Source organism: Python bivittatus, unplaced genomic scaffold, assembly GCF_059951505.1.
Source record: "Python bivittatus isolate LINGU-HERP-01145 unplaced genomic scaffold, Pbiv_v1 ctg000670_np1212, whole genome shotgun sequence".
Lineage (NCBI taxonomy): Eukaryota > Metazoa > Chordata > Lepidosauria > Squamata > Pythonidae > Python > Python bivittatus.
Genome location: NW_028277094.1, coordinates 1021938 through 1047215, shown reverse-complemented (window position 1 = coordinate 1047215; position 25278 = coordinate 1021938). Strand labels below are relative to the sequence as shown.

At 39.6% G+C, this 25278-nt stretch overlaps 1 protein-coding gene across 1 annotated transcript in view; it reads right to left on the bottom strand.

The window, feature by feature from the left end:
• LOC103059489 (connector enhancer of kinase suppressor of ras 2-like) overlaps window positions 1–25278 on the bottom strand; it is a 259146-nt gene that overhangs the window by 137968 nt on the left and 95900 nt on the right. The window contains exons 3-5 of the mRNA XM_088151675.1: window positions 13390–13592; window positions 10107–10194; window positions 173–214 (exon numbers count right to left, since the gene is read on the bottom strand). Coding sequence (XP_088007801.1) covers window positions 173–214; window positions 10107–10194; window positions 13390–13592 — 333 coding nt within the window. The remainder of the gene's footprint in view (window positions 1–172; window positions 215–10106; window positions 10195–13389; window positions 13593–25278) is intronic.

Below are 25278 nucleotides of genomic sequence, written 5' to 3'. Positions count from 1 at the left end.
AATCTCTTCTAAAGCATATTAAGGCAGCAATCAATCCCCTGCATTCTGTATGTCTTCCTTGAAGCTAAATGTGTACAGCAGTACAGTCTTGATTTTCAAAATAATGATTTCCAATGAGGTAGACTGCACGAAGCATAACGCGCACCCACCCCAAGCCACAACGGGCACTTACCACATGAAGAATTTTATTTTCTGTTTCATACACTGTGCAATCCTGTAAAAGAGAAGGGGGAGGGGAACAGCTCTTAAACATCTCCAGAAACCTACTTTGCTCAGTTATATTAGCTGCTCCTTGAAAAATAGCAGGTTACTCGGCTTCGGATGACAGTCCATCAATGTGCTGTGATCTGGTACAATCCGCTAATGTGGGAATACAACTCTCACTATTCCCAACTAGAATGGCTACTACTTGGAGTTAACATGCGTGGAGGGTAGTTAGGTTGGGAAAAAACGGCCATTGCTAATGGCTTGTAAAAGTATCTTAAAGATTATTTTGAACTTTCTGGAAAGAAGGCGAGAGAGAGAGAGCGTGCGTGCCTGTGCCCGCTGATTACACTCAGTTAAACTCTTTCAGCTCTAACTTCCCTTACTAAAGAAGGTTAAACAGATGTGTCAAAGGGGAAAAAAACAGTTTAACTTCCATAAAAATAATGCCAGTGAAAAATCTGTATGTCCGAAGATTTTTCTGCCATGTAAATTAGAGTAAACATTCATTCAGGACAATCTACATCCTGTTCTGCCCTTTTCACAATTAGTAATTAGCGTATCATTCCCTGCTTTAGTCCTCAGAGGGTCAATGTTGATTTATCCAGGAAGGCCATGGCATCTTGAAAAGTGTGCATTTTATGCACGTTTGTGGTCATTGTGAAGCTACGCTAAATGTTTCCTCGGCCCTTGTTTTGACCATTCTGTTCCCTTTCAGTTAGATGGAAAAAGAAACGCCTGCCATTCATTCCATGCCGAAGAGAAATTTTGAGGAATTTTCACGGCTCACAGGCAGGTTTCTTGCAGTTACCTGAACTGCAAGCTGCCCAGGGAACAGAGGTGAGAGTTCTCCTTTTCACGGGAAATGTTCTCCGGCCATCTGTAGGCTCCATGGTTTCTCAAGCCTCAATTAAATTCCCAAGGGAGCATCAAGAGGATGGCAGGAAGCAATTGCACCAATTTTTCTGCAAATACTTTGCTCTTATGTAACTGGCTGAGTTCTAGCCACAGAGAAGCCCCACCACTTTATTGACTTACTCAGCCATGGGGTTATTAAATAAATGACAGCTATTTTGTAAAAGCACTCACACAATCCTCTCAAAGGATTATGCATGGGCCCAAAGAGTCTGGGAACCACCAACGTCCTTGATCTACTAGTAAGATTGCTTTGCTTCTTTTTAAGGCTATTTTTCTCTACCTTGTAAGAATAATCTCAGTTTAGCTCAGATAAGTCAGGACTGTCTGCAGACAAATTCAAGGACAAGCAAAAACTTGGTAACAACTAACCACCAAGTTCTGACAATACAAAAGAGGTAAGATTGATGTTAGCTTTTTTTAAAAAACAGACTTTTAAAAAACTCACTAGCACAAGATGCAAAACCTAGAGTAATTAAAGATTTTGACAGCTCTGCTGTCCTGAAATAAGAGTCAATTGCAACCTCAGTCTTTTGGAAAGGGCTGCGGAAAGGTTGAGATTGCAACAAGAAGCCACAAAAGGCGTGGTAGAGCTTTATCATAATGGCCGCAATCCAACTCCAGAGCTCCTGATGCCTTCAGAAGGGGTCAGGCCTCTGTATACTTGGCTGGCTTGTTTCTTTGAGATGAAAATGAACTTTGAAACCAAGATTAGTAGACCTATGCAGCCAGAAGAAAACAGCCCCCCCCCCCATTTTCTAATGATGCATGTTATTCACCTGGCCCTGATTTTCAAGATTTGGCTCTTCATCAATGGAGTGAATTGATGCAGTGCTGAAACCTGCCTGCAGTTTCTCAAAAGTTTCCTTTCCCTGGGAAAGTGGTTTTGTGTTTTTTATCTTATTCAGGGCGTTCAAAGCTTGCTTCTTCTTTTTTTTCCTAAAATTCTTCTGTGTTTTTCGAATGATAGAATTGGAAGCAATTGTTGAGTCCAACTCCCTACTCAGTGCCTGTATATCAACTAAAGGAAGCCCCATTGACCCTTGTCTACTGTTTGATTTTTGTGCTTCCAGGAAAGAGAAGCCCACCATCTCAAGCTGTTGGAGATGGTGAAGGGTACTACTACTGGACTTTTCACTTTTTGTGTCACATCTGCCTATCCTTCTGAATAGGTCCCCTAGAAAGATTTCCTTCTTGAGGTCTTCCCTTGGGATTTAATGGAAGTGATGCAAGCTAGGAGGCTGCAGACCTCTAGAGAGATGGTTTTATAATAAATAGGACATTCACTCCCATGCTTTGACCACCTTGTCATTCAATCATGTGCATAAACACTCCACCCCACCCATGAGAAATGCTCCAAAATTCTCTTTCATTTGGAAAGAAATTTCTAAAGCAAATCCTCTTGTATCAAATTGAAAGAGAACCGATTGAAAAGGTGCGGAAGAAATTAAGAGGATCTCAACTCACACAGAGCCGGTCAACTTTTGGCAGTGGGTGAGTTGATAGCTTCAAACAGGGTTGCGTATGGGTGTGTGACTCATAGGTTCAGGGCGGGGATTTTTTCAGAGAGGGCTGGGGGCTATTCTTTGATCTGTAAAACTGTGACAAACTTATTTTGGAGCATATCACTGTTTTGCAGTTTCATCCCCAAATGGTAAGGAACTTCACCACCAGGTTTTATCAACTGCAGTGAGAAAGGATTATAAAGGCCTTGGAGATGGACCAGGAGGTAGAATTTCAAGTGGCCTACCCCTTTTCTAGTGAAAAGTCTCCCCACTGCTTCTGCAGAGCTCCATATTCTATAAAAATAGAATATTCTATATTCTACGCCAACAAAATCCAAAAAAAAAAGAAAAGAAAGAAAAAACAGTAGACATTTGGGATTATTGGTGCATGGGAAAAACAGACTGAACCAGGATCAGTTCTAACAAAGGGAGAGATTTAATAATCAGGTCTTGGGAAAAGAATGTTGGAATAGGACTTTTTAATGAAAGGACAATGTTGAGGCCAGTGCATTTGGATATAGGTATAGTTAAGTGTGACAAGTTTGATCTCTGGTTCTTAGGTGCACCAGTAAAAATAGAAACTCAGTAGCTGCTTTGGGATAACTAGCATTTGCTCTGAATTTTTTTTAAAAACCCATCTGTGGATTGTCCTGCCCACAGAGAACTAGTGCCTTTAGTAACACACACTGGCTAGACCTGGCCATCAGGTTTCTCCCTTTGAGAGTGCTACAACTCGGTAAGGAGATGTTTTCTATCAGGCCTTTGATTTAGCTGTTGAAAGATTTCCCTTTCCGTTCACCCCACTTCCCATGGGGCAGCCAGTGAAACAAAGCAGCCATGCAACTCCATACATATGCAGAATGCTGGGGTCATAGTAGCTCCCAGGCTTTAAAGACACAGGTGTTTTAATGCTTCTCGGAGTGCTCTGACCACACAGATAAGTTTGGACTTTTTTCAGATGGTTTGCCCAGCCTGAACAGCTACCATACTGGAAAGATTTAGAAACACATGAAGAATGAGATAATCTACCTTGGGAAGTCTACAATTGCTCCCATATTAGGGGGTCTAGGCTTATGATTACTAATTGTTGGGGAACAACAGAGGGAGAAAGCCATTGACCTGTGTCCTGCCTGAGGTCATCTCAGAGGCTTTGAGCTAACTACTGAAATGCTTGGCTATAGGTCTGAGTCACCTCGGCTTCTTGGATTTTTGGACAGGGGTAGGCCATCTTTAGAGAGCCAACTTGGTATAATGGTTAAAAGCACTAGACTAGCACCTGGGAGACTGAGTTCAAGTCCTGACTTAGGCATGAAAGCCAACTGGGTCTCCTTCTTTCAGCCCTAGGAAGAAGGCAATGGCAAACCACACTCAGAAGCTGCATGGACGTATCTGTGTAATCTCCAGGAGTCAAGACTGCCTTCAACATCCAAAAACAAAAACACTTTCAGATGGCCAAGGGATGAATTGGACATTTGGAGGTGTTGAGGAGCAAAGAGGGCAAAGGAATGAAGCAGAATTGAGCTGCATCATGTATGAAGGTGAAACCAAGATTCTTAATTTTTTTCCTCTGGTGTTGAGAGGAAGGTAAAGCTTGGAAGAGGATGTAAAGAACATTTTAGGGCTCTTGGTACACCCTTTTCACTATTCCTTTCACCAATGTTCAACAGTTGTTTCCAGAGAGAGCTCTGGGAGGAGAGTGGCTATTGCAGAAGAGGGCTGTGGTATGCCAGCAAACTTAAGCCTCAGAATGCCCACCCCCTGCTCTATATCAGTCAGATATCACTGTGAGAATTAGCATATTCCCCATTTTACACAGGTCTTTGAGAATCTTCTGCACAAATGCCACTGAAATGAACCAAGCAGTGCAAGTCCATATGGACTCTGTTTTAAGACAGGGCCATGCCTGATCCATGCATGGCTGGCCCTCTTGTCAATATTTTCTTGTTGGTTTTTCTATATTTGTCTTAGCTACAGTTTCCCCCTTGGGCTGTCTCTCACTGACACGTGCACACGCATGGATGCGTGCACAAACACACACCAGTCAGAGGTCAGCTACAGGCAGAAATGCCTGCAATGTGTATCTGGCTTTGTTTGCCCAGTTGTAAACCTCCCTTGATTTGTAGGGGACTTAGTGAGAACGCCAAACATTTTCTTGTGGTGTGCGGGAGGGGAGGGGGGAGAGAAAGAAAGAAAATTTTTCCAAATGGCATTTGGTCAAGGGGAGTTGGGAAAAATAAATAACAAAGAAAAGATGCAGCTCGCAAGAACTTTCAATTTAAAATAAAGTGTCTGTAGAATTATCTTTGATGTGTATTAGCATAATCATTAATCAGAAAAGTTCAGGGCATTACTGCTTTCATTTTAGTCTCAAAGGCATGTTTTCTGATGCTTTAGTCGAGCTGGAAAGTGACAGCCAACATCACTTATGCACAATTTCACCCATTGTGTGTTTACTGAAAATCTATTTCTGACAGTTTGTTTCTCCTCATTCTGTGAGAGAGAAATAGAAGATCAGTTGAAATGCAGCCTTGATTGCCTACCAATTTTATTTTTAATCCTGCCTTTTTAGCAAGATTAGAAAGGGTGGTTTCCCCATGAAGCATCATATGAGGTAGGCTAGGCTGGGAGATGGGGCTGGCTCTTGGTTAAAGGGTTAAACTCAATGCTGAAAGAGAGAGTTACGTTTCAATGTCTCCAAGCCACTCTTAATCTTTTGCTTCACACTCATCTTGGAGACCGGATATGATCCTACTGACTTTTGATGATGGGGAATCATCAGTGAATGTATCATTTACTGAAGATAGGTATGGATCAGGCCAAGGCACCATCTGCTCCAATGTTCTGGATCACACAGTGGCATAAGAAAGCAATTTGCTATTACTTTCTCTTAGGTGTGTTTTCTACTTCCTGACCTAGCCTAGAATTCCTTGGTGGTTTCACATCCAAGTAATAATCTACCGGTAATAACCTCATGTCCTACTTCCCACAATTCCAGGAACACGCTGATGGCTTGCATGGCTCTGCATTCAAAGGCTGCCATTTTATGACTTTCCATCCCTTAGGAGAAAAAGCAGTAACTGAGCTCAGAAGTTCTGGAATCCGTGCACCCTGTCCATGGTGCTGAACGATGCTTCCCATTAGCTGTGAACACCATGCTAAGACATAATGTGGTTGGTTTGCTTTGGGCTTCACAGGCTGCCTCAACCAAGCCATGGTGCTTTTTAAACTATGTATTGGCGTTATGTGTGAATTAAATCCAGCTATTGTGGCTTAATCAAACCATGGTTACATAAACCATGGGATAATTTGCATCAATGCAGTATTCCATCTTTCCTCCCAGATCAATGAAGCTTCCAGCAAATTGCTGTCTTCAGCTAAATTGTCTCCTGACAATTTTCCTACAGAATATCTTTGGGTATATAAAATTGCCAAGTATTCCAGTACTCTCAGACCTGGATACCTAAAAGTGGTGGTGATGGGACACAGGGACCTCTTGGTGATGTGGGCAAATCCAGTTCTGCTTCTCCCTAGCTTGTAGATAGGAGAAAGGGACACCATCACCCATGACTTTTTATTGCTTTGGGTATCTGCACAATGTGAAGTAAAAGACTGAATTTTTGGCTTAAATTGGGTGAATTATTTACCCTAGAAAAGATTACCTGATGTAAACGAAGATCCCTCACTTTTCCATTATGCAGAAATTCCAATAAATTTTAAATAAAGGCAAGTGGGTCACACCTGGTCCCATGTACCCAGGATTAATAATACAGCAAAATAAACAAGAAAGCAAATGAACAAAGTATATTCTTTATCTGATGAGTAAAATGGAAGGAACATTTCAACTACATGATTTCCCTCACAGCTCCTTATTTAGGTTCATCCCCCCACCCCCTTAAAAGGCTTTTTAAAACAGTCAGATGGCTTCTAACAGGATGATGAGCTCGGATATAATTGCACAGTGACCAGGAGGCAATCAAATATGGATGCTGAACTTGGCTGTACTGGAGCAAACTAATTAAGAAAAGTCCCCCTCTATCACCCCCACCCCCGCTGCTCTCCATCTCCAATCTTCCTCTTTTCTATTTTAATGAACATGAATTTTATAAAGAAAAATCTTTGGTACAAGATCTTTTTCAGATGGTTTTCGAGTTTCCAAACAGCAATTTTTGGTGGAAGATCTTTTTCAGATGGCCTTTGAGTCTCGCAACAGCAATTCTCTATAATGAACTTTCATCTGGTGAGACTGTTTTTTTATTTAAAAAATGCATTGATTTACCTTTTGGGGTTCTTTTTTTCCCCAAAGACACACATACACAAAATGATTTCCTTCTCAGTCCATCTTAGTACTATGCCCTCAAATATAAATAGATGCTTACAGTTGAAAAATATTGGGTTTCTGTTGTTGTTATTCAGCTGCTCCTGTAAAACCTAACAGTGGGGTTAATTTGAATAGTGGCAGAATTATTTTTAAACAGAGCTGACTCAACTGCCACGTTACTTACTTCAAAGCCTTGTTCCTCATTAGCGGCCTGCAAAAACTAAAACCGTATGGGGGGCACCAAGTTCATTTCAGCTGCTACCCTTGCTTCTGCCTCTTCTTTTCCTACTAATGATGCTATCTAAGAAAAATCGAGGTTCAAGCATCCAGGGTTCCATTCCACAGAACGAGGCAGCCTTCAAATGGTTGTGGCAGGAATCGTTAAATAGATGTGGAAATCAGTAATGTAATAGGCATTATCTTCTAAAGATCAGGCTCCATTGGACCATTAAATCCAGAGCTGAAAATTACCTACCAGCTCTGTTGTTTCCCACCACTGCTAATGATACATCTCTTCAACTCAGAGAGATTTCTGTCATCTAGGGCCAGCTGCTGTGTTTTCCTGCAGTCACATACTAACTGTGTTACCTAGTTTTGCATTTATTCCACAGTCAGGTGGTATGAAGGGGGGGAAACAGCATTCCAAGAGTTTCAGAGGCTGAAAGAGTTAAGGAAAATATTTGCAATACATGGAGAAGTTGCAGAAATCACCATCTCTGAGGTACTGATATAATAATAATAATAATAATAATAATAATAATAATAATAATAATAATAATAATAATGCCCCAGACTCAGTCTAAACATCTGGTTGACTGTGTGACCAACCATAATAATATCCCAGATGTAACAATTGTTGATAAGAAAGGTGAAAAAGTCTGGATAGTGGACATTGCAATACCTGTCTTCTGTGGCAGGATGGTTTTGGGACAGTGAGGTTGATGAAGGGGGTTGCTTTGACCAAGATTTGTGTGAAGGTGCTTCTGAAGCAATGTTTCCCCACCACTTCTAAAAACGACTATGTTTTTAGATGTATCCACATGGCATCTCTTCATCTTGTTTCATAGGCCTCCTCCAGCAGTTCCAAAAGTCAGAAGAGACTATTGTGTTCATACTGGCTTCTTGCTCCAATGGTTCCACTCTTCTAGACATGCATAGATGTATCTTCTAGCTAATGGCACTGTGGGAGGAGGTCTCAGAGGTGAGGCAAAGGGTCTGAATGAGCCAATCACATAACCTCTGAATGCTGTTGAGGTGAATCGTAACTGCCTCACCTACTCCTAATATTAAACCTTATTCACTCAATGAAGAATGGAAATCTTTCCATTTGGAGTTTCAAAGTCACGCCAAGGAAGCCATTGAATATGCTCACATTTGCACCCCTTGGCACCCAATGGGCTCCATGTGCCACCTGACTTTTTAATAACAAAATGAGTTTTGAAAAGATAAGTAGTGCAAACCACTAGCCTCCAACATCAACTATATTGCCAAGAATAGTCCTTTTCCACATGAGCCCCGTTTGCTTTCTTAGAACATAAAAATAACGGGTGGCTGTGCCCGGTGCTCAGTCTGGTTGCATGCCAGTAGGCCCAGAAAAAGGGCAAACATAGCCCTTTGCAAGGCACTTAAACCAGAAAACATTACACATTCCTCCATTTCCTTTATGCATTGGGAAACCTAAATTGAAATATCCATTTTACCACACACAGTTTTTGTTCCACTCTTGAAACCCAAAGAGGATAAATTAGACATATCTGGGCATATAGCTGAACTTTTGAGCTGACATTCCCATCAATGTTGTTGTTTATGCCTCCTGTTTCCCCCCTCCCCCAAAGCAGCTCCCTTTGCAACAAACCTAATTATTTGCAATGAAACAATAAAGGATTTTAGTTGTGGACCTGGACTGCAAGGGACCCCCTCCCCCCACCTTTTGCAGAGCCCAATAAATGACTTTTAAAGAACAAAACCATTTCTGCTTGATTTTCCAATGCATTCTTTTCCAAGACGGATTAAAATTCATACTGCTTAACTAAAGGGGGGAAAAAAAACCTATTTGCTTTCCACATCAACCTAATTTAAAACAGTGTTTGGTTAGAGAGCTTTATGCCAAAGTGTATAGCATAAATGTAGCATCCAAGGAATTTGGAAACAAGCCAAAATTCAAGTAGCAGATGGTCAATTAAACAATAGAGCAATTTACTTAAATTCCAACAGTTAGAAAAGGTTACTGGGGAGACAACAGGTAATAGAAGTTTCTAAGAGGATAAATAAAGGAAGCCCCCACCCCTTTCTCTTACCATGCTAGAATTTGGAAAAATGTATTCCATTTAAATATTGACCATAGAATTGGAACATGAACAACATACTTTTCACAGCACAATAGATTTATGGAATTCCTACTGCAAGATTAGGTAAAGGGTACTTAAATGGATGGTAATAAAAGGCAGGAGTTTACTCATATGACAAAGGGATTATCCATCAACAACAATTAGATATATAACTAAATGACTCCTCCAGTTAGAAAGGTGGTTTTCAACCAGTTGAAATGTCCTGTTTCAAATTTAGAGCAAGTGGTCAGGCTTGAAACAGAGCATTTTAAGATCCAAGCATTTCTCTACATGGCAAAAACCTGGGGGGGAAAAGAATGATTTGAATAGCAAGTACTTGGAGTTATTGTAAGATAGGTGTGAGAAGGTTTATTTCATTCGACAGCTTCCCAGGAGTAACTAGAGTGTACAGAATGATCGAAGATGTAATTATTAAGCAAAGTTGCACAGAAAAACTGATCTGTTGAAGTGTACCCAAGTTGCAAGGAAAAAATAAATACATTTTTTCATATGTATGTTTTTAATAAACAGAAAATTTGGATGGAAGAGACTTATGATCAACTACATACATTAGATTAGATGCACAGGGATTCATCCCTTCTGCCCCATGAAAATGTTTTGCTTTGACTAATCAATACATTTGATTTATTTAAAAGGTTTTTAGGCCACCTTTCAGGATAATGACCTTTCCTAAGTTGCTTCTGACATGTAAATAGCTAACTGATTCTTCTTTAGTTGATTTAACATCAATTATGCTTACAGGGAAAAGGAACCTCCTTGTTTTCCACTATGGAAACAATTTAAGAGTGATTTAGTAGAAGAGAAATCCACTCTTACCTGTTGAACAATGGTTGTGAGTTCTAGGCAGAGCTGAACAATATTATTTTTCAGCAGTGAGTATTCTGTCACACTGACAAATGGGGACCTATGAAAAAGAGAGAATTTTAAAATTTGAGTTCATTTATCACTGATAATTCCTGTAATAAGACAAGCTTTATAAAGAATATGTCCTAGTCAATAAACTATGAGGAATGGACCTAGAGAACACAGATTTGTTCCACTTGGTAGAGTGCCAATAGAAATATGTCAAAATAATAATCATCAAGAAGTTGGTTAGAAAAGCCCCTTAACTAGTTCATCTTTGTCTTCTATAGCACTGCACTGAGAACAGGCCTGAACCCCCAGGTGAAAATCAGCTGGATCTGACTTACAAAGCAAATTTCTTCGGGTTCAGTTGCAAATCTTCATGGCAGCTGGCCTGAGTTACAATAAAAAGCCTTCTGCTGCTATCTCATGGATGTGAGAGAGGCATTTTGTTGATAGACATTCCTACGTTAACCTCTTTTTCTGGAATTCTGATGTTTGGTCAGCTGCTTCAACTCTAGTTAAATATTATCAGAACTATGGGCTTCTGAGCATGGTTTTGATTTTTTTCTTAAAATCACCAATTTGTGCCATTTTCAAGCCGATTATTGTAATTAAGCTGTTTTCCTGGGGGTGGATATATAACTATCTTTAGAGAAGCAGTGTGCAGTCCTTCCTGACTTATGCTGGCCTGCTGACATAAAGAGGCTTTCTCAGTTTCCAGCACAACTGTCTGCAACAGGGAAACATGAATTCAGTTGCAATCCTTCACTGTTAGGATTCCAGCTCACCTGGAAATGATAGCATGTATTAAGCATGCAGAGAATTTCAGTCTGGTTCCAACCCAAATCCTTAGAGGTTAATACAGAGCCCTGGGCTGGATCAATCCTTAAAACTGCTAAAGCCTCCAACATGGGTAAAAGTTAAAAGTCAAGAATTTTTGGAGGAGGGAGTAGATAGGCAGCAATCTGCTTACAAAGAAAAAGTCTGTTTCCCCCCCCCCCTTCCATTTAACTAATGGAAGTTCACCTTCCATGATCAATGACAGCTTATCAACCCTGGTGAAGAGCAGATAAGATAGCTTCTCAGCTGCTTCTGCGTAGCCTATAAATCTGTCCAGGTTTGTCTGGATTTGTAGTCTCAAGCTGGATGGTGCTAAAAATATCCGGTTACATTAATTTGATTTCAGCAATGCCACAGAGCGAAGGAGTAAACCTCCCTTCCAGATCCTCTTCTGAAAATGCATGTCTGTTTTCTTCCATGACCATCACTTGCCCTCTTTCTCACTTACCCTCTTTTGCATTCTGGGATTAATCAAATCTGATTGGTTACTATGTTGTTTATCCAAATCCGGAGACATGATTGTATTGGACAGTGAAGGATGACACTGTCTTTTTCACTTGCCAGGTGATTTGTGGAGGGATAAAAAGGGAGCTGAAGTCAAAATGAGCAGCATTGAATGAATGGCAACCTAGAGAATTAACGGCCAAAAATATTTGAACAATCTTTCAAGGAGGGAGGAAAGCATTTCTACCTCCACTGAAATTGTTGGTTTCAACTGAGACGCTGAAGTTAAGCGAACCTATGACATAATCCCATTTTCAAAAAAGGGCAGTATCCATAAGCAGTTATCAGAGTCCTGATCTCCCAACAGTCTCCTAAAACTATTTTTACAGATTTCTCCAGGATCAGGCTTCTCTGGTGGCAGTGAGTTACTCTGGGAACCCAGCTGCTATTTTAAACTTCCCACATGCAGTAATTATCTTTTTTTTTGGGGGGGGGTGTACCTTCAAGTCAGTCTTGACTCCTGGCAACTGCCTAGATAAGCCCCTGCAGTTTTCTTGGCAAGATTTCTGTAGTGTTTTGCCCTGGCCTTCTTCCTAGGGCTGAGAGAGAGAGACTGGCCCAAGGTCACCCAGCTGGCTTTGTGCCTAAGGCAAGACCAGAACTTATGGTCTCCTGGTTTCTAGCCTGATACCTTAATCACTACACCAAACTGGGTCTCTAATGATCCATTAACAATTTTAAACTATGACTTATGCATAGCTATCCAGTTCTGATTATACGGCTACTGCATACCGTTGGAATTGTGATTGGAGAGGCTTATAAGTCCAGTAAATCATCATCACCGCCACCCTTTTTCAGAGAAAGCTTTGCATGCAAAAGATGTAAGATTTAATCCACAGCATTTCCAGTTAAGGTTGGAAAAATTCCAACCTCAAACCTTGGAGAGTTGCCAAGCAGGTTTGATAGTATTAAACTAAGGAACTGTGTTCCCAAACTTGGTAACTTCCAAAATTGTGACCTTCAAATCCCCAAATTCTAAGTAATGGTCAGGCTGGCTGGATCCACAAAGCCGGAAGTTGTCATGGCTGGGAAGACTGGTTGATCTAACTCAGTAGATAACATGTCCTTAGTTTCTACTGCTGTTAAACTGTTAAGGATACCCAGTAATGTTGGAAAGGTTCACTGGACAGTATTTTCCTGGAAGGAGCTGGTCTCAGTCTGGAGCCAATTTGGTATCAAGTAAAACCTTACTCAGTAGGTACTCAGAGACAAAAGGTACCAAATTCTATAACTAAGATTTCCAACATGATGCCTAGGTACCTAGGAATGCTCCCTTGGTGTCCACTCAGGCAACCTGCCCTGATTTTTGAAGATTTTTGAAGGAGCAAAGTACCAACCACATTAGCCTTCTAAGGAAATAAAAATGGTAGCTTGGCTCCAACCCACTGTTTCACTGGGGAAGGTGTTCTAAAGCCCAGAAAAAGCAAAGATAAACAGAACAGAACAGAAGGGAATGGAAGGATAAAGAACAGAATAGTCTGCAGGTGGAGGTCATAAAAGTCAAGATGGTGGGCACCACTGCAACACATATCGAAAAGGGGCAGTGCTTTGATTGCACAATCATGCTTACCATTTAGACTTGTTGACCCCTGCAGGCAGATACTACTGATAAAGAGGATGGTAAGAAGCATTCAGAGAAATTGGTCCTTTGTGATTATTATATTTTCCAAAGTAGCCAACCACACCCCCATGGCAGAGGTAATACCTTCAATATGCAACCAAGATTTCAAATGTAGCCCCCAACTCCAAAAGATCAGGCCATTCTAACATCCAAATAATGAAAGATATTCAACAGCTGTGAAAAAAAATTACAAAGGGGAAACTGAATGCTGAAGACAGGAAGAGAGACTGAGAGTAAACAAACTGCATTTGCTCCTTAAAAAGAGAGACAGTGTTCAAACTTAATTACCTGTCTAACCAGGCAAGCAAGTTTTTGGCAGCACCAATCAAGTCAACGACAGAGGTAAGAAAGTCGTTCGGCAGCCTTCGGGAGGCCCGTCCGTCATAATGACCACTCCTTCTTCTACCGGTTATGAAGTTCTGAAGATTTTTGGCAGAAGCGTTCAGCTTGTGGGAAAGAGTGCGCAGATTTTCAGTCTCCAAGCCATAGTTCTGGAAGCAAGAGAGAAATTGGACATGTTCAAAGAGAAGGAAGGAAGGAAGGAAGCAAAACACTGCAAAGAAGTTGACCTGGCTTTCACTTTGCACCTATTTCAAACCACAAAAATAGCCCACATGTTTTAAATATATAGCAATCTCAGTCCTGAAGATTTAACAACAGATTTCGGGAACTAATTTTCTTGGACCTGAACTTTGCTTTTTTAAAAAATCTTTGTGTGGAAACAGACAGGATGGAGTCATGCATTTTACTTAACCAGCATGAGGGCTGTTCTGTTTAGATTTGCCACAACAGTTACTACAGACAGTGACTTAGGGCTTGGCCTGATGTTGGACCAGAGTCACTGACTTAGGAAAAGGGATAAGAGTTAATGTTGTACTAATACCTACTTTACAATTTCTCAAAAACCTGTGAAAGAGGACCTTTTTCTACCTTTTGGGGGGGATGTTTGAGAATTTCTCTCCAATTTCCTTTGTTGGTGTGATGGAATGGAATTATGAAGGCCAGACTCAAGGAGAAAAACGTTTTCTTTCATCTCCTGAGGCGCGAGGGAAAGATAAGAGGATGAGACAATGTTGTGGCTGGCATTACTTGGGAGCTGGGGTTTCAGTCTGGGAAGATTCTTGCTAGAGGTTGTAGCTAATAAACATTGCTGGACTGAATTTACATGGTCTCTTGGAGTTCCTTGGGCTAGGCCTGACAGTTGGTCATGATGGCTCATAATATGAGCTTCAGTTTGCATGTTTTGGTGGTCAGTTCCCCAAGATGCCACCAACACTCAGACCAGTGACCGGATTAGCAATGCAAGGTCTGCTGCAACAGAAAATATTGTTGAGTGGCCTTTTTCTCCAAAGGGGCGGCGGGGGGGGGGGGGGAGGGGTGTTGGTTGTTTTCAGCACTGAGAATGTAGCACCTTGGGCAGGAAGTGAGAGAATGTATGGGAAATTGTTCTCTACCACTATTTGTTTTTCCTTTGCTCCTCAGATAAACATGACAAGGTTGCAGGTCCTTTTACAAAACATGGGGAAATGTTAAGTGCCTTTCAGTGTCCATGCAAACAGAACCAGGAGGGCAATGTGAAAAGCCAGGCATTGTGTAAAATGCAGCGGTGGTGGTGGGAAACAGGGATAGGAAGCCGCTAAGGCACTTTATTACAGCCTCAAAGCAGAATACAGATGAAAGTAAATAATGCAGTCTTAATTAAACTCTTCACCCTTTGTGTAAATAATCCCAAATCTCATGAGGATGCACTGTTTGGGTGGATCCTCACTGCCAAATAGCAGCACCTTGCAAATGAATACAGGGAGTCCCTGGGTTAAGAATGACCAGTTTAAGGACAACCCATAGTTAAGAATGGAGCCTATTATAGCAAAATTTGAGTTAAATACACAATGGTTCGAGTTCATTACACAAACCTACTTATATAATATTATACAATTATACTGTTCTGGCTTATGTACAAATTCAACTTAAGAACAGATCTTGGGAACGGAACTTGTTCTTAAATTGAGGACTACCTGTATATCACTCAAGAAGTGGCTTGGTTTAGTGGTTAAGGCATCAGCCTGGAAACCAGGAGACTGTGAGTTCTAGTCCTGCCTTAGACACAAAGCCAGCATGGTGATCTTAGGTTTCTCTCCCCTTGGAAGAAGGCAATGGCAAGCTACTTTTGAAAAATGCTGCCTGGAAAACTGCAGGGGGTAGTTACCAGGAGTCAAAACTACCTTGCAAACTCACTCTCTCTCTTTCTCTCTCACCTAAGTGACCACCAGCTAGTACATAGTGTATAAGAAATTAAATTTTCTTGGTCTCTTCCCATAAATTAGTAAAGTTAAATATGAAATTCATCAGGGTGACCTGGTCATTTTTAAAAAAATCAGTGCTGAATTAGTCTTGTCCAAACATCCAGACAAAACTTACATCTCAGTTTCCTCTACTTCACCCATGGATATTCTTTGGAGAGGTGGGAAATTCTATCTGCCTCCTAAAATTGCCAAGGGAAGGGCATTGAAACAGGGTCTGATCAACGCTTAGCAATATTTGGAGTGAGCAGAGATACTCTGCATTTCTGGGGCCGGTAAATTCTTGTGGCTTGACTGAGATCATTTCTGATTTCTATATCTTCACTGCTTAATAACCTCCTTAGCTTGTTTGAAGCCAGAAGAAAGTGACAGAATCTCTGGAGAAAGAACAATTTTCTTGTGATGTTTCTTCACCAAATAGAACTACACTTATTAGTTGTTATTACTGGAAGCGGCTCCATTGGTGTGAAGTGAAGTCTTAGTCAACTGAGTAAGATTGCACACCGGATTTTGGCTTCTGTTTTTAAATGACCAGCCTCTTGTCTCAAGGCTGATCAGGACCTTAAAAACCCTATTCCTTTCTCCTAAGGACCAAAATTAGAGAAAAGACCTGATGGGAGTCTATATAGAAGTTGTGTAACTGATTTTGTGACAAATAATTCAATAGTACCTTGGATAAAATTTCTACCTTGTGTGCAATCATATCTTAAAATGTTTACTACATTCTTTTGGGCTAAGGAAGAGGCATAATTAATTTGGGCTATTTTCTTTCAAGATGATTGAAACATTGCTTCTAGATATTTGAAACAGTTTTGGGTCATTTATAACAGCTAATCTTCCATATAATATTGGGAAAGAGACTCAAGAGCGCTTCTAAGTCCAAGCTGGTTTAGTGACCACATGGCAACAGCATCTTCATAAACAGAACATTACATTGTTTATGTGACAGTGATATCTATATCACTTTTTTATATTATATTTTTTTATATCAGAGTGATATCTAAGTTGTAAGGAATGAATAACAATGGTGCCAGTTGTTCTCCCCCCTGGACAGTTGTAAGATTGGCTTCACCTTACTATGAGCATCACAAGCATTTATCAATAGTAGAAATCTGAAGTTTTCCCTATAAATAGACTTTGGAGGTTGAATCAAATGCTGCCTTAATCCACAAATGCAACAATAGTTTTCAGCCATGGGATGAAAATACTGTCAGTGATCTTATTGTTTTATTTTGATATGTTTCTCGAGTCTCTGGTCTCTGATAGTCAGCTTCCCACCCATTCACTGATCTATAGTAAATGCTTCCCCAAAACAGCTCTCCTGGCTATTTTCCTTGGTGCTTTCCTGTCGTAGCCAATCATAGAGCTTCATTACAACTGTCTGGTATCTAATTTATTGATACTATTCAATAAATTTATAAGTCTGGGTTACAGTCACTTCTATAACATCTCAGTCATCTGGGACGTATGCTATATTATCTATGGAAGTAAAGAGTGATGCTACTCTTGACTGGAGCATACCAGTCAACATTGGCCTATAATATTTTGGTTGCTTTTCAGATTGTATAAAACTTTTACCTTTTACTAAAGATTTCCATGAAGAGGATAGGGACAGTTATTTTGTTTGTAACCTTTTTTGCTATGTTAATTTGATACTATTCTCATCTTTGAAATGAGACTTGCAAGCTGATCTTGCAAAGGATAACACTCCAAGGACTCAAGAGTTGATCTGCAAACACATTTAAAGTTGCTTCACTAGGAACTGCACTATTTCCTCCTAGAAGCATATTTAGGAATGTTCACAAAGCAGGAAAATTATCAGACCAGTTAAGATTATAATGTAATCTTAATTGGCTTCAACACACAAACATTCCACTGTTAGCTAAAAATGAACAATTAACAGTAAGATACAAACAGTGAAAACTTCTAAAACCCTTGTTAAAAAAACAAGCAAACCAACCCTCAAATGTGGAACAATACCAGACCACACTTGTAATTTACAAACTACAGTGGCTTGATTCAACATTAAGCTAAGCCCCAATTTAAGCGAACCACGTTATTCTATTTCATTTTTCTTTTTTTATGCTCCAGGAATCAACCTTCTAAATCTCTTAATCTGCAGTTGTAATATTGATATTATAGGTTAGCTTTATTGGTTAGGAGCGTCGGCAACGGATCTGTTGCCTTGTCTTAATTTTGGACTGAGTCAACGTAATTTGATATTGCTTAAGTTTCTTGCATTTACGCTGTTGAGTGTGTGAACTGCTTCGTGCACAATCCATTTCATTTTTAAAAAAAAGTGATATAGAGATAACTTAACTATGGTTAAAGTTGCATGGGAAACTTCAATCAACTGTACCCAAATGCTCTTTTACCAGCAAGAATTTGCAAAACCTGTCCTCATTTCTCCTGCCCTTTTCACCACTTGGTTTGATGCAGTTTGATATTTTAAGAACGCTGCACTCTTTTTTTCAGCAGGGAAATCAATGCCATGAAATGGAAAGGGGAGCTGAATGATGAATCTTTTTTTTTTCCCAATGACTCGACCTCCTCACTCATCATTATATAAAGTTCATCATATTTAAAGTGAGTGTTTGTATTTTAAATAACACAGTGAAACTTGCAAAGCATTTGAGATGTATCATCCTACCCGCTCTCAAATGCTCACAGTCACGTTCTGCACCTTGAGAAACCTCACCACCATATTGCAAACAATTCTGAATAACTTGCATTTTGGGACTGATTTTCTTAAAACATATGAAGGGGGGAAAAGGCTTCCAAAATATTTCTTCTGTCAAGAATAGGACAATTTTGGAAGCTAAGTCAGTCATCTGTGGAATAGGTAGATTGATATTCTGATATAGAGACAAGGACAGAAGGAAAGAAAGAAAAAGGGAGGGAGGGAGGGTGGAAGGCTACCGAGCTATGACAAAACTAATGCATGTTCAGAATATATATATATATATATATATATATATATATATATATATATATATATTTGCAGTGGCAAACTCTTTGATTTTTCTTTAGCATGTTCAGAAACTAGAAGCAGTTGTAAATCACAGAATGGTTGGGGCACTCTTGAAGTAATACTCATGTACATATAAAGTCCCGGGTCTACTATCTAAATGTACTATTGAGAATAGACATCACTCCCACAACAAAACTAATGCTCCAATAATCACCTGGGTCATCTACGCTTAACTTTGTTGAGTGTATTTCCTGGTCCCCGGTCCTGATGAATCTTAAAAGCAGATTCTTATTCTAGAAATGTCTAACAACATCTGTCTGATTAATTTGCAAGTTGGCCTTGGCATATGAGAAATATCCTTTCCTTAAGATCTTCAGGAAGGTTTGTTCCTCTCCACATTACCAAATGTAATTGCACATGGTTTAAAGACGCTTTCTAATGCCCATATATTTTCTTAGCAGAAGTGGCAGAAGAGATTAGCCAAGGCTTATCTTTAAAAGGATTTCACTGAATTGCAAAGTCAGGAAGAAGACCATCTCTTTAAACCTCCATTGGATGAAGGATCTGCAATGCAGGATGAATCTGCATGGACAGATCATTCTCCAGCCTCTGCTTAAATGCCTCCTATGAAGATATGTGGAAACTTACCTGCAGGTATGCCAAACAGCAGTTCTCTGCAGAAAAGAAATGTAAGGTGACAGTAATGTGAAATGCAACGGCTTGCATTGTTAAATGAGATGTAAAAAGGAAAGAAAAGTCAAATAAGCAGGAAAAAGGCTGCTTAAGAAATCCTCCTATGTCAGGTGTTCTTCACGCCCCATCAGCCTTGTCATTCCACAGCAGTTTTTAATTGGGTAATGATGATAATAATCTACTCCATAGGCAGAAGATGGAGATATCCAAGTAAGAAGCAATTGAACCCAACATCACCTAATTTTCACAATGTCTTAATACAGAAATCCACTTCTGTGTAATTTAACTTAACATTTTTTTGCAGGGAAAACATCTTGTGGAGTTACTCTGATGTCAAACTGGCATTGTTGCTACAGGACAGTTCCCTGCCTACCGATTTCTAGACTGTTTTATTCTGAGCTTCTGTCAAGCACTTGTCAGGATATTTCAAAGAAATAGCCTGAACCTGTGCCCAATCTTCTCAAACAAAAGCTGGACTCTCCATCCTTAGTGGGGAAAATTACAGCTCACCTACCTAGGGGACACGACCAAATTTTCTTGGAAGATTTCCAGCTTCTAGTCTTTTTGACTTAATAAAACTTTTGCTTCCTTCTTCATCACAAACGGGTGACTTGATGAGCAAGTCACTGAAAACCAAAGTAAAATTTTGCTTCAGGTACTCTGCGTTACCAAGGAAGATAAAAACAATGTTCTTGTATCTAGGAGATGAAATATATTTCTTGGCTAACAGCCACATGGAAGCAGGGGGTTAACATGGTGAAATGATATGACTGGATGAGGAAGGATTTTCAACCTGCCCTTTCTCAAATGTGTCTTTCAACCTCCAAAAGTGCATTCACCCGATTGGAGACGTTAAGAATTTTTTCTCCCTGCTCTCTAGGCAAAAATGAAAAGAAAATCCACTGAATGGTTTGTAATTGAATGTTGATGATGGTGCAAGTTTGGTGTAGGAATTAGTGTCCCTCTTTGCACTGATAATTGCTCAGCTCAGTGATAGAGCATATCCTGTTTAAGAAGTTGCAAGAGAAGAGAATATCTCTTCTCAGTCTGAGTCTTTGTAGAGCTATGGGCAAAAATAGAATCCACAAGGTAACACAGACAAAAAAGTTGAGCTAGGCTTTGGCACTGGAAATTTGGTACACATATATTCCGTGGCTTATATTCATTGATCTTTCTCTCTCCATAGTTCATGCTCTTCAGTGCCAAAATATCTTCAATATGTGTTACAGTCACAAACAAACAAACAAACAAACAAACAAAGGAAACAGTGAGCTGAAACTTAATGTCATTTCCATTGTCTAGGTAGGTGGCAACACTTAGCTCAAAAAAGTTAAGCAAGTTCCAATCTGTTTTGTTCTTAGATGGAAATCTATGACAGCATCTGAAGGCTGTAGAATATACTGATTATGTGCCATCAAGTTGTTGTTGACCACATAGATCTATCTTCTCCAGGACAATTTGTCGTGATCCTTAAGGTCTTCCAATGGGTACAGCCATTGCTGCTGTAACAGCCCATCCATCTTGGTGCAAGTTGTCCTCTTCTCTTTCCTTCCACCTTTCCCAGCATTATAGACTTCTCCATAGAATTAGGTCTTCACATAATCTGTCCAAATTATGATAATATGAGCCTGGCCATTGTTGTCCAAGTGAGAACTCTAGGTTGATTTGTTCTGTAGTCTATTTTTTAATTTCTTGGCTATCTGTGGTATTCTCAGGAGTCTTCTCCACCACCAAAGTTCAAAAGCATCAATACTCTTTCTATTCTGCTTCTTCAAAGTTGACCTTTGCTTTCATAGAGTTTCATGAGGAAAATCTGTGACTGAGACTAGACTGGGAAACTTTTTCTTTCTTTTTTTTTAAAGAAAGCCCAGAAAATGGCAACTATTTTCAGACTGTGCCAAGAAACTGTAGCAACCAATCTATGAAGTCAGTTTTGCTCAAAGGAGATTTGACATTATCTTTTCCCTTCTGTTATGGTCAGAACTGAAGTCATGTTTCTGGAAATGGAGCCTCCTTATCTTGCTCACTCCTGTCCTCTTCTTTCCTCTCCACAGGGGGGGAAAATACTGCTCAGAACTGAAGACCCTTTGATGTAGAGGTGGGTTTCACATGAAGAGGTTAATGTGTGTTGCCTCCCGCAGCATGAATAAAAGAGCAACTTACACATTAGGGATCATTGTTCATTCATAAACACAAAAAGGCAAACTTTCAAATTATGCTAAGATAGTTTTTGTGATATAATACATATATTTTAGTTAATGACAGCAGTTTTATAATCTGCAGTGCTTCATTTTGCTAATTTATAATATTATTTTGGTATATTTTATTGTATTTACTTTGAAATTTTAATAGGTATGATTCTAGAACGACTTTAAATTAAAAAAAAATGAAGATGGGATAGTTTTAGGCCAATTATCAGTATGGCCAAGTTTTTGAGGATTGACTTCAACTGAGGATAATTTAATATCTATCCTAATTTTCTTTAGATTTTTTCATCCCACCTTTCTTATTTTTTACAAATAACTCAAGGCAGTGAACAAACCTCATTCTCCTTCCTCCTCCTATTTTCCCCACAACAACAACCCTGTGAGGTGGGTTGGGCTGAGAGAGAATGACTGGCCCAAAGCGACCCAGCCGGCTTTCATGCCTAAGGTGGGACTAGAACTCATATAATTGTTTTATATTTATTTAATTTATAATTTATAAATATTTATAAATTATGTAATTATTAAATTTATAATTTAATTTATATAACTGATATAGAATTGATTTTTTTTCTTTGAATAACTTGGCATTTTCTATGCAGGTATTACTTAATATTCATAAGGCTTTAAATTATGGACATGATAAGGGCAGATGAAAGATTCATTTGGAAATTCAGTCTGGAGGCTGTTCTATCAAATCTCCAAGTCACCTCTCAGAACTGGTTTATAACTTTGAACTGAATCAATTAAAATTTTAATATCTATATGAATTGTCAATTGAATCACAAACGTGAACTGGATTGGAGGCAGTCTACCATTCCTAGTGTAGGTAGGACTCACAACTCACAAATTAATTCATTTTTTCATTTCACATTTCATTTTATACAATGTGGTGCTTTCTCCATAGATGGATTTAAGCATGAATTTCTCCCCATTGCTTCTTTAAGCATAGTTATGGGTACGTATGCATCTCTCTCTCTCTCTGCACTATGCTGAAAAATGCTTCTGCACTTTTTCTTTTTACTACTCTCATTCAATCTGATTTGCTTTCAAAACGACTGGCTCTGTGCCAATGACAATAAGAAAGCAGTAACAATAGGTATCTGGCTAAAGACAGCAATTAAAAGCAATTTCCAATCATCAAAGGTTAAAAGCCTTTCAAATAAAATGGTCTATGTCTGGTACCGAAAAGACTGCAAAATGAATCTTGGGAAGGATGAACTTCATCAATGCATTAGGCAACCACATTTCCATCTGAAGAACCAGCAAAGATAAGCTAAATTATTTAAATATGCACATGTTACCTGAGGGACTGTCTCATCCCCGTTACTTCAACCCATCCCACCTGGTCAGGCAGAGAGGGCATGTTACAGACCCCAGCAGTGAGAAAATGTCAGCTGGGGAGGCCCAGGAGGACAGCCTTCTCTGCCATTGCCCTCACCTTTTAATATTCTCCCCCCAGAGGTGCGGTGGGCCCCCGCCCTCCCAGCTTTCTGAAAAGGTTTAAAGACCTGGCATGGGATCATATGGGCTGTACCCATCCTTGGGGGTGGCTAGCCCCCTGATGATGCTCCCTGGAATTATCCGCCAACTCCCCATCTTTCTTGGAAGCTATTTATTTATTATTAGAACTGTTTTATATTGCATTTTAATGAATTTTATCTTTGCTGTAAACCACCCAGAGTTGTTTCAATGAGATGGGCAGTGACAAATTTCATAGATAGATAGATAGATAGATAGATAGATAGATAGATAGATAGATAGATAGAGCATAATAATCCCAATCAACATCATAGTCTATAATAGTAAGCATGGACTGCAGTTAGATTGGCAAACACATAATCAGACCTTTCCCAGGCTTTGTTCTCCAGATGCTGTTTGATTTGCACAACAATTTTCTTTCTTAACTTGTAGCATCTTGTAATTTTATCTCAGATTAAAAAGCAGAGGGTCCCCTTATGGTTTGTATTTTCTTGTTTCTACATTGCCAGAATTATTGGGGGCAGTCTGGATGACATAAAGGAAAACCAATTTGAAGATATGATCCTTGTATGGCCATCAAGGAATGAGATACAAAGCCACCGAGTTTCTTTGATGCTAAGCTTACACGGATGATGAAACAGAATTGGCCCTTGAAAAGAAGTCAAGTTCTTGGGATGATGTAAAACAACATCTGAATGAATGCCTTTACTCAGAGTGAGCTACAAGGTCGAAGTCATCTGAAAGAGCAATTGTTTGAAAAGATCTGCCAAATTGTTCTTTTGGCTCATCTCAGAGGAAGAATGGGAAAGATAGATGATACAGTTACCATGAGTGGAATCTCAACTTTACTCCAAGGGCATTTCAGAGTTTCAGCATATCACACAGAGACAGGAAGGCAGGTTCTCATTTCCAAAGAAGCTAACAATCTCTTCAGGCATCCATAAAAAATACAGGAGGATTAAAGTGTCTTGAGGATATGACCAAAGTGATTGGATTCAGACTTTGTAGTCAGCTGGGGTTCTTCAACCTTGGCTGTAAATTGCTTGGGTTTGAACACAACACTATGTCTTTGTCCTCCTCCTCCTCCTCCTCCTCCTCCTCCTCCTCCTCCTCCTCCTCCTCCTCCTCCTCCTCCTCCTTATGCCTTAATGCCATATATGAAGTGGGTTATTGTCTCAACACTAGCTTTCTCCCTGTCACTCTGTTTCCTCAAGCAGATGAATTCACGTGGAGTAATGTTTAGTCAATGAACTCTCCCAACCTATCTTTTCCTAGCCACCATAACAGGTATGTAGGTTAGGCAACCACATTAACCAGAAGCCCATGCGATGACAAAAAGTAGGATCTCAGGCTGCGTTCGGAGTTTTTCAAGGAATGGAGTAGTAATCTTGTTACTTTCCGCTTCAGTATGAACTGACCAAATTCATGTGTCCTAAACTTACACATGAGCTAATACAAGAAGGTAACGCTCCTCAATTGGCATAAGTCTCCAAATGTTGTAATGTAATTCACTGATTTTTTTTAAAAAAATGCAAACATTATTCTTTTTGCAAATCATTTAAGTCTTGTGAGCTTTAGCCCATGAGCAATGTTTTGTATCTTCCTTTTGAGGAGGAAAGACTTATAAATAAACTAAATGGAGCAAACTCTCATCTTCTTTAAACAGTTTTTGGGGATTGGGGTCTTTTTTCCAAGCAAGCAAGCAAACAACAAAAGAATAAAATTAGGCGAAGGAAGAATGCAAAACATAACTTCTATTCATATTCATACAATTAGCTTTAAAAGCTGCTTTCTGCACAGTTGGCTCATATTGTCCCCTAAATGTCTACATTTCCTGACATATTGTACATTCTCTTTCATAAGCCAGAAAATTTTCTAAAGATCTTCTTTTGCTTTGACACATACCAACATACACATACATAACAACGCCTCTTCTGAAGAGAGGCTTGAGTGAGAAGAGAGCAAAAGACTCTTTCAAGGGCAATCTTTTCACATTTAAGCAAAGGATTCTTTTGTGAGAATCTCAAGTCTTTGGAAATAGTTCTGTAAGGAGGGAGAAGATCTGTTGAAAAGAACTTGACTGGGTTATGCTCTTTTTGATAAAACCTGTAATATGTATTTTTACCAACAGAAAACCAGCAATATTCAGCACAGGCCAAAGAGGAAACAAAGACCACACTATAGATAAAGGTTTCACATCTGACAAAATACGTCAATTTTATAAGAAAATGATGAAGAGACTTATGAGTTATTTCAAGTCCGGGTGTGAACGCTGCTGTACAGAATTCAGCTACATGGTATGAGTGCCTCACTGAGAATAGGAAAGAGATGTCCTGTAGTCGTGGTCTCAACAACCTAGGAGATTTTATTTAAAAGGACAAATGGTGACATTGTCTAGAAAGAAAATGGAGCGGATCATGCTGTCTTTGATAAAAAGTGTACTTTTCTGTTTTGTGAAAACCCACTGTTTCAGTTGTGATCTCCAACCTTCTGTTTGCATTCCAAACCACAATATTTCAAGTTAGTT